This window comes from Scyliorhinus torazame, chromosome 16 (assembly GCF_047496885.1).
Source record: "Scyliorhinus torazame isolate Kashiwa2021f chromosome 16, sScyTor2.1, whole genome shotgun sequence".
NCBI lineage: Eukaryota > Metazoa > Chordata > Chondrichthyes > Carcharhiniformes > Scyliorhinidae > Scyliorhinus > Scyliorhinus torazame.
The window spans coordinates 175395319-175406113 of NC_092722.1; the positions used below are offsets into that span (position 1 = coordinate 175395319).

General features: G+C 42.4%; 1 protein-coding gene across 1 annotated transcript in view; it reads right to left on the reverse strand.

The window, feature by feature from the left end:
* eif3s10 (eukaryotic translation initiation factor 3, subunit 10 (theta)) overlaps positions 1–9706 on the reverse strand; it is a 51085-nt gene extending 41379 nt beyond the window's left edge. Inside the window, exons 1-3 of the mRNA XM_072479503.1 lie at positions 9538–9706; positions 3812–4002; positions 3006–3142 (exon numbers count right to left, since the gene is read on the reverse strand). Of these exons, the coding sequence (XP_072335604.1) occupies positions 3006–3142; positions 3812–4002; positions 9538–9586 (377 nt within the window). The 5' untranslated portion in view covers positions 9587–9706. The remainder of the gene's footprint in view (positions 1–3005; positions 3143–3811; positions 4003–9537) is intronic.
* Positions 9707–10795: the final 1089 nt, after the last annotated feature.

A 10795-nucleotide genomic window follows, 5' to 3' on the forward strand; every position in this document is an offset into this window, starting at 1 on the left:
TAATCCCCATCTCTCCAAATGCAGATTATTTCTGTCAGAATGGCTTCTAATAGTTTCCCCACCACTGAGGTTAAACTGACTGGCTTGTCGTTTCCTGGTTTATCCTTTCCTCCCTTCTTGAATGATGGTACCATAATGGTTATCCTCCAGTTCTCCGGCAGAGGGGAATTTAAAATTACCAGCACCCCTATTTCCTCCCTTGCCTCACTCAACAATCTGGGATACATTTCATCTGGCCCTAAAGATTTGTTTACCTTTAAACCTGCTAAACCACTCAGAACCTCCTCTCTGTCTATGTTAATCTCTTTAATTATTCATTCAGAACCTGCCTAGGTCCTCCGGCTCCACACACAAATTACCAGAGTGGTCCTTAAATGGGCCCTACTCTTTCCCTAGTTATCCTTTTACCCTTAATGTACTTGTAAAATAACTTCTGTTATTTTACCTGCCAATAACCTTTCACGCTCCCTTCTCGCTCTCCTAATTTCCTTTATAAGTTCCATTTCGCACATTTTATACACATTTCGGGCTTCTGCTGTTTTGAGCCCTCGATATCTGCAAAAACCTCCCATATTCTCCTTATCCAATGCTGTATATCCCTCGATATCCAGGGTTCACTGGATTTGGTGGTCCTGCCCTTTTTCTTGATTCTAACATGTACTTTCCCGTTTGCCTTCTTGAATGCGTCCCACTTTTCTGTCTCAGATTTTCTCAAAAATTTACTCCTAGTCCACACTGGCCAAATTATATCTGATCTTTTTTTTTTTATAAATCAGCCTTGTCCTAGTTTAGAATTTTGATCTCAGGCCCACCCTTGTCCTTTTCCAGAACAATCTTGAATTTAACGGAGTTACGATCACGGTCTGCAAAATTCTCCCCCACTGGTAATTTTACAGGCAAGTGGTTGAAAGTTTTACATGAATAGGATGGGAATAGAGGGATGCGGACCCAGGAAGTGTAGAAGATTTTAGTTTAGAAGGGCAGCATGGTCGGCACGGGCTTGGAGGGCCGAAGGGCCTGTTCCTGTGCTGTACTTTTCTTTGTTCTGTTCTTTAGTAAGTCCAGGACCTCTCTTATTGGATATTCTACGCACAGGCTTAAAAAGTTCTCCTGGATGCATTTTAAGAACTGCACTCCCTCTAAACCTTTTACACTATGGCTACCCCAGTTAATGTTGGGGAAGTTGAACACCCCATTACCGCAATCCTATTACTTTTACACTTTGCGAAAATTTGCCTACATGTCTGCTCTTCTATTTCTCTCGGACTGTTAGAGGGCCTATAGAGCACTCCCAGCAATGTGATTCGTCCTTTTTGGTATTTAAGATCGCTCCAGATAGCTTCAGTTGAAGAACCCAAGATGTTGTCCCTCCTTACTGCTGTAGTCGATTCTCTGATCAAAACTGCAACACTCGCTCCTCCCCTACCTTGCCTAAAGATCCTGGAATATTGAGCTGCCAATCTGCCCCTCGATCAACCATGTCTCAGTGACAGCAATGACATGTTTTAATTTGTGTCCTCAATTTATCTGCCTTGTTTGTCAAGCTCCTTACATTAAAAGTCATCTTGCAAAAAAATACTGAGGTGGGAAAGTAATTACTGGCAAAAACAAGTACTATGCACAAAAAACAGTTTCATCAGGATATCTGGCTTAGTAACCATTTTAGTCATTTTCTCAGCAACTGCACAAAGTGAGTGGGGACTGGCTCTTTTGCTTCTGTTGAATTGGGTTTCTTCCTTATTCGATTAACAGTATTCTCCCACAGCATCAGCAAACTTGCATATCTGGACTTCCTTCTCACTGACTTGGATTCAAACTACATGAGCTTTATCTTGCTGCCAGTAATCATGTCCTCAAAAATGTTCACTGCTCCAGAATTTGCCACACACGCCCCAATTTCCAAACATTCTTCCTTCCCCCAATGGAATGATTAAACCAACTTCTACAACAAAATTTGAGAATTTCATCAGCATTAAATATACATTCAGGCTCAAAATAAGAAAATGTATTGCATCATGTAATTTATCACATTATATGATGTGACATGATCTGGAATGCACTGGCGGAAAGGATGGCAAACTCCTGTGACTGGCAAAAGGGAATTTGGATAAGTATGTGGAGAGAAATTATGGGGAAAGGCACAGAGTGGGACTAGCTAGATTGTTCTTACAGACAGCCAGCACAGATTTGGCGGGCTGAATAGCTCTGTGCTGTAACCATTCTACCATAATGCATTATTCTGGCACAGTGGAGCCATGTCCCCGAAAAGTTACAAAGTCTAATTGCAAAAGAAACTAGTGGTTAATAGGTCAGACTAGTGAGATTATGTCACACCTGTAACAAAAATGTGGCACTAGAATACGATACAATTCATTCGATGGATGTCTGGTGTGTGCGCAATGTACTACTTTAATATTTTTTAAAAACAGAATTGGCAAAACAACCATGCGTTGAAACAGTACAGCTGTGCAAAACTATTTTTTAATATAAAGAACCACTTGTAATCTGTCATGCCAATCAATACACAACATATAATTTTGTTGGGACAGTGAAGGTCACTTAAGGCCACAAAACTAAGTCACCAGAGCCTCAGACCATTCACTTTTTAAACCTTTATTTGATCAAAGAAATTTATAATTTAGAGTATGGTTCAGAAATTACACGAACAAATGTGAAATAATCTTAAATACATTCACTTCCCACCTAGAGCATACAACTGACCAGCACATTCAAATTTCCACATTTCTTGATCAAGTAAAAACTCAATGACCTCAGGTTGTTGTCCTTATTTATCGCAATACTATTTTCTGGCCTTATCAAAACACCACCATGGCAGATTAATAATATGTATACATGATTAATAATAGATACATTACATGGTAAACTACATTTGCTCACAGTACACCACCCAATTTACCTACATGTAGAAAATTGTGAGAAATGTAAATTCTTTCAGGCTCCAAATACACAAGAGATTGGAACCAAAGCCCTCAATGACAGCTTACCTTTCTGGAGTTTGAATATTGTCCAAGTCTTCAATATCAAGAACCATTTGATGAGACTCTCCTTTAGCAGACTCAGTCTTTTCCTCAGCTAACTTAAGGTAAGCCCTAACCACATCCTCCAAGGATTTGATATTTACCTGTTTAAAAAAAAAGGCAACATACGGTATTCTTGCAGCGACAAAGCCAAACTCTAATCTACTACAATACAGGCCTATCAGAAAATACATCAATGTCACATTTAAGAATCTTTTCATCCATCAAAGTATATAAATTGGGATTTGGAAATGATTAGTTTGAGCTTAGCATAGGAAGGTGCGGAAAAATAATAACGGAATCTAAATTGGAATGTGAGGACTAGTCGTCTTTGTTTAATGAGTCCATGTGCTTCTTTGTTACAGGCAGTCTAGATGTACCTGCATTTGTAAACTTTGATCTGTTTTTTTTGTATCATAAGAATTGTACTGATTAACAATACAGCATACAATACAGCATACAGTTTTTAATTGTACAACGGCATGTATGCTGCACTTCTCCACACTATGTGCCTTACTTGATTTAAACAGAATTTTTGACTATTCTCTCCTGCACTCCAACCGTTGACTGCCTCATTGCATACTTTTTATATTTGCAGTCTTTGCAGCTTTTGCATGAGCCCGGTTTACCTGCCTGGGTTTTTGTTTTATATCTTGTAGTTGAAGAGGGTGGAGCTGCTACACTCCCTGCCAAGCAACAATCAATAGTTTGTCAACACAATGGATGTGGTCATTTATTGATAGAAATAAGCCAACAAGCAAAGTTCAACATACCTGCTGGCAGATGTTCTTGTACTGATACAATCCTTCCTTTGCTAGGTGGCTTTTACGAAGATCCACACATAGCTCTAGGTATTTGAGCATAATAGGCTCGTGTATTTTCTGCCATGTTCGATGCTTTTTGCTTTTAATAACATCGTACAACACATCAAGAGCAGGTTGCTTCTTGCCAACTTCCAAGAACTCTGCAATTAAACAGGCACGTTGTTAATTCAAAGGATGCTCAAACTGCACATTTGACATAAAAACACCACAAATTTTAAACAGTTGTGTAACCAAGCAATAATGCAAGACAACAGAATCCTCCCATTCTGACTTACTCAACACACCAATTGTGGATGAGTTCAACTACAGTTTTTATTCTAACAAAAAGATCAGCATTTTCCCCAAATATCATAATTGTCTAAATTACTTGTAGCAAAATCAAACTCTTTCCCCACTGAAATAACTTGGACCTCATTTCCAATATGTCGCTACTCTGTGTCCCTTAAAATAAACCCGATATTACTGGCTCCTTGCAATCAAAAATCGTGACAGCCACATTCGCCTCCAGAGGTTGCTGCCCATCGTATCTACTGTGGCAAACGTCACCACTTTCCCTATCCTGTTCATTCCACCTACATCTTTCGATTCTGCCAGATACGTCACCACTGTTGTCAGCATCTCTCTCTAGAGTGTCCTTACCTGTGATTAAGACCCTGCTATCACAACTTTATTCTGCATCACTGCACTGGCATCCAGGCTTTGACTGGGCCTCGACTTAATGGTGGCAGCAACCGGTACCTTATTGAAGACTCCCTTTGGGTAGACATTCCATCATCTGTTTCCCCGAAATCATCACATCATTGTGTTCCACATTACTAAGTCACATCTTGAGTTGCGCCCATTACTCCTCTGGCAGATTCTCACGTTTTAAGCACCTCAATCTCCAGCCCCATCCTATCTTATTTAAAATCCATACCACCGACTGTCCCAAACTGCAACTCTTGTTTCTCATCCAGACATTTCCCCTTACCCTCTGCACTGAGTGATTCTCACCCCCATCTCAGGTTGCCCCTCAAAGACCACCAGCTTTCACTGACTCAACCCATTTACAGCAGAAATCTTCGTCCATGCATTTGTTATTTCCAGACTCTGATGCTACAATGTTCTCTTGGCTAACTTTCCATTATTCCCAGACTCTTTCAGTTGCTTCAACTCGGACTTAGTGGTACCCCCATCTGCGCATCATTGGTGGCCATTCCTTCAGGCAATATGCTCAAATTCTCTTTAAATCCCTAATTTCTTCCTTCAAGACTCGTCTTAAATCCCACCTCTCAAGCTTTTTGTCATAAATCAATATTCCCTTTAATGTTACTGTCAATTGTACACTTCTAAAGCCAACAGAAGATTATATCTTAGAAGTTGTTTCAACATATAACAAGTCCATTACCATTTGTGGCTGCAGTACTGTGTTAATTGTAACGGTAAGCCTATCAGTTCATCAGGCCTCATAGGTGGGTGCCAAAATACAAACTAGGAATGGAACATATGCACAAGAGATGTTTCCCTCCCAAAAAAGACACTTCCAGATGATACACATGTATCAACCTGCATACACTAAATCAATAATCAACTCAGGGGCTTGGTGTTTTAATGTGATACAAATATTATTGTAGGTAGGTCCATTATAATATAAATAAACTTGTTGTAAAGTTGACAAGGTCATCAGCTGAGCACTGGATTTTTTGGACATCCAATCAGTGTGTTGGTACATAATGATGTCCTCCTGGCCAAGAAACAGAAAAGGACTGCCATTGGTGACCTTTGCTCATAACTGGTCACCATGTTAATTGTGGGCTGGTGGGGGGTGAGGGGGAAAGAGGGGAAGGGAAAGCAAATGAGAAAATTAATGTGGAATGTTCAGTGTAATGAATGAAAAGAACATTGTCAAAAGTAGCGTAGGTTAAACAATGTCACATTTCTGTTGTAGAAGCCAATTCATTGTCTATATCATGTCATGCATTACCAGCACTTCCAACTAGTGTGTATTTAGCACAATTCAAATATATTTTAGCTTTATCAAAAATATTTAGTGATTTACTTCTAACAACACTTGAATGGACATTGGTGCACAAGTAGGTCATTCAGCACCCCAAGACTGTTCGGCTAATCTTCTTCTTAGCCATGCCCCAGGATAGAGGATGACTCGCTTCCACTCCAATTCAGTGTGTTCTGAAATGGCTGAGAAGACCAATGCACGACCTGGAGGCTCTGCCACACGTGGGGCAAGTGGTGTTTGAAGAGTTGGTGGATGGGTTGTTTAGAGATTTCTGCGCTCCCGCCGAAGCCTTGCCTTTGCACGTTTCTGACTAAGTATCTCTTTGTGCTCGGTGCCATCCCAAATTAACCTTCTCCATTTTGGCTGGTCACAAGCCAGGGTCTCCCAAGAATTGGTTGATAGGGTTGACCTCCTCAGCGATGATTGACGACATCCCTGAAGCATTTCCACTGTCCTCTTGGGAGTGCCCTGCCGTGACTAAGTTCCATGTAGAGCAGTTGTTTTGGTAATCTGGTGCCATGCATATAAACGACATGTCCTGCCCATTGAAGCTGGTTTTGAGTGATTAGTGCCTTGATGCTGGGGAAGGAGAGGACACTGCTGTTGGACGACCATTGTTGCCATTGGATTTGGAGGATTTTGTGAAGGTACTGCTGGTGCTACTTCTTCAGTGCTTTGAGATGCCTGCTATAGATTGTGCAAGTCTACAACACGTATGAGTGTAGAGATCACTGCTGCCCAGTAAACAGGAAATTCAAGAAAAAATGCAAGGAACAATACCAACCAACATAAATCACCTCTTTAAGCCTCTTTAAAAAAGCCTTTGATTCTGTCAATGGTGATGGCTAACAGAGTGCCCTCTTCAAATTTGGTTGCGTTTAAATTTCTCACCCATCCTCTGCCCACTGAACATGACTTGCAGACCATAAATCTGACCAACAGAATCACCATAGACCCTCTTTCAGTGAAAACTGGGGTCAAAGAAGGATGTGTCATTTTAACCACAATCTTCCTCATTGCAATACTGCACACTACCTCCATTAAATTACCCACAGATGTAGAGATAACCTACACAGATGGAAAACTGTTCGACCTATGCCACCTTCAATTAATGACAAAACCACTGCAACCTCAGTCCTACAGCCTCAGTCCGCAGAAGACACTGGTGTGTACTCACTCAAACAGCTCTGGGTCACGGACGACTCCTCCAAAGCACACAGGAAAATGGGCCTTTCATGAAACACGAAGAAAACTAAGGTCCTTTTCTAACTAACTCCAATAACAGAATATCTTTCCCCTCCGGTGAGACACTGAAAATTGTAAACCTTTTTCTGTATCTTGGGTTCTCCTGTTGTCATCCTATATCCACCTACGTCAAAATTCATCAGTTCCTCCGATGCATCCAATCAGCCTTCAGCTGACTGAGGAAGAGTATTTGAGATCCAGCATCTAAAAACTCCTAGACTACAATCATGGATTACTGGACAGCAATTATTGATCCCTGCAGTCCTATAAGGTTCTCCCACACACATTGGTCTCGCAGTTTTGAAAATATTAACAGTGAGAACTGTGCTTTCCGATATCATTCGTTAGTGGTCTTGCTCTAATTTGAAGATTGTGCCCTTGTTTTAGATTAATTCCAGCAGGGGAAATAGTTCCCGTGTAGCTACCCTACCATTTCTCTTATTTTAAACACCTCAGTTAAATCAAACCCGCAGCCATCGAAACTCAAGCCAGTTTATGCAACCATAAAGCTCCAGTATCATTCTGAAAGTTTGTCATCAGTCTCTTCCCAAAGTCTAGTGCTCAAAACTGAAAGCAGTGTGCCCGAGAATCTGACCAAGGTTCAGTACAATGAAGCAGAACTTCCTTCCCTTGGTATACCAGTGCCAAGATTCCAATAACCGTTTTGATTTCCTTTCAGATTGTTTTGTATACACCAACACTCAAATTACTTTCCGCTGCCACTCTTCAGGTTTCAGCATTGGGCAAATTTTCAGATTGTCAATCTTGGATCCAGAGTGGATGACCTCACCACTTTTCCATATTGAAGAGCATTTGCTATAATTACAACCATGAAATCTGTCTATGACCCTTTGTATACGGTTCTTACCTAAACAACTTATTGTGCCTTCCAAGCTCAAGATACTCAACTCCACATTCCCTTTTTCACTGACATGGTTAAGAGCTGAAGCCCAGGTACAGATTAAAAACCAACACTACATAGCCTGTAGCACTAGAGTACATTCCCTTTAGTTCTACTCGGCCTCCAACCTCCTTACAACTTTATATTGAGTGATATTGAATATGCACCACATGAGTAGGCCACTCAGTCCAATTAGTCTGTGCTACTCTTTACACTCGATGCCTCACAACAGCCTTTCAACCCACATTTTAATTGATTTTTCACCCATGTACTTGTATAGTTTCCCCTCAGAAAACATCCAAGATATTCACTGTAATCCAGTTCCTGTCATACCAGGCTCCATTTCTAGGTAAAAGAAAATCTGTCCCAAATGGATTTATTCAGAACTATCTTATATCTATTAAAAGGTTAACTCCAATCCCATGCACTCCATTTAGCTAATAATCTGCTCTGCAGAATCTCAGCAAATGCTCTCTTGAAGTAAAGACCTGCTTAAAAATTTCAACTGGGTAAGTCAGGCATATCTCCCCTTGACAGATTCATGCTGATTCACATTGACAAGTTTACACAGGTCATTGTGCTTATTCACATTGGCCCCACTATAGACATCAGAACTTTACCAGGACTGTTGTTAAACTGAAACTGTGTCCCCTGCCACCCCCGATAACCTTTATGCAATCTTTATCAATTCTCCTCTTTCCCCCCCCCCCCCCCCTTTTACATTATTGCCACAAAGAATCTCCTGCTCTCCCCCCCCCCCCCCCCCTATACTGGTTACAAGCCCTCTTCACAGTCCCAGTTATCCTTAATGAACATTTGGTTTTACTTATTTCAATAATCCTTCAAATTTTCAACTCTATTAACAAGACCTGCTTAAAATACGTATCTCAAACTAAAGGTGCACTACACACAGCCGATGTACACTATGACTTATCATTGACAAAATATCTCCCAGCAAAATTTCCACAGAATAGATGGGTGAGACTGAAGTAGAATATATTTTAAACACATCAGATTGATGAACAAAAATAGTTACTTTAAAAAACTAATTTAGAAAAAGGGATGTGCGCATCGAAGGAAACTACATTTTGGGTCGGAGGACTAGGAATAAGGGTTAAAGATTCAAGCACCAAGAATCAGCTTTTCGAATTAAATCGGAAAAAAAATTACAAAGACAGGATCAAATATTTAAAAATTGCCAACATATGTTCCACCTAATTTGCTGATGCCTGAATCTAGATTTAAATCAAAAAATATAATTTAAGCTCCCGATTAAGGAGGGACAGAATTCTCGCTCCAAACCAGATGCCTTCAGCAGAGTTTATTTGGCGACTGTCTTCATTTGCCAAGTTATATTTGTATTACAAAAATGAGGAGCCGCCATTAAGTTAAGAGATCTAACAACATGTGCAGGCTACAGGCCTGGTGAGAGGCTGCAGCCTCTCCCTTTGCCAGGCCAGCGCCACCTCAGCCATATGGCAGAGGGGGCCCCGTAGCTCAAGCCGGATCTTTCCCTTCAACCGACTCGCTCACCGTTGGCCCTTTTAAGGGCGTTCTCCGGTCTCTGGAAATACGCCGGCATGGTTTCAGGCTCCGGACTCCCGCCGCAACCTGGCCTCCCCCAGCGGAGCTACTCGGCGCTCGACAGACCCTTCAAAATGGAGACCGGTGCCACGTGACCCGCCCCGGCGCCCGCCGGATCCCGCGCACGCGCACTCCGACATCGCTGCCCGGCGTCCTGCCCCGCCTGGTTTGGCGCATGCGCACTCCGACCGCGCTGCCCGGCGTCCTGCCCCGCCGGTTCCGTCGCACGCGCACTCCCACCCACAATGCCTCGATTCGGCGCTTGCGCACTCCGACCCAAAGGGCCCAGATTAGGCGCACGCGCACTCCGACTCCCCTGCCCGGCGCTGACCCCGCCGGATCTGACGCACACAAGTTCCGACCTGGCTCCGGCGCAGGAACACTCCGACCAGGCTGCAGCTGGGCGCATGCTCAGCTCAGCTGCTCCTACTCCTGAGCACCCTGTGTAATGAGGGAGTTAATGAAATAAAACCTGCATTTCTGTACCGCCTTTCACGACCTCAGAACGTCCCAAAGTGCTTGACAGTCAATGAAGTACTTTTGAAGTTTAATCACTGACATTTAGGAAGCATCAGCCTGTCATAATATGCACTCAGACATCATGAGGTAAAGACAGGCAGTGATAGACACCCAGGTTAGCCAATCAACACACAGGACAGAACACAACCAATCACTAGACAGAACGCTAAAAAGGGCTTCCTACTATAAAACACAGGAGGCATCAGCACTCCGCCTCTTTCCAGTGGTGACAACTGTAGTGACAGTCAGGGTGTATATATTAGTTAGCACCTTCTACACGTGGCTCAGGGCTAGCCTGGTCAAGTTAGTTAGAATTAGCATGCTTGTAGTAGTAAAGTGTCAACCCACAGCAAGCTGTGTGCCTTGTTACAAAAGTTCAATAAATGGTATTGAACCAACGTCTAAGTTTGGTGTCTCTTTTCCAGTCTTACTGCATCCTGTTGCAGCCCGTGTTACCCCAGGGTCAATAACACGACATGATACCAGGAGTGCTTATTTCATCTAAGTAATTTACCTTGAATAATTCAGATTCGGTCAGCAAGTGCCTTCCAGCGGTATGGAGAAGATCCAGGCCCCTCCACAGCTCCAGATCTCTGGCAATCTTGGCGCCAACTGACGGGTCTTCAAGCAGAAGTTCAGTCTCTACATTGGGGCCTCAGGCCTCGAGGATGCGTCCGATGCCAGAAAG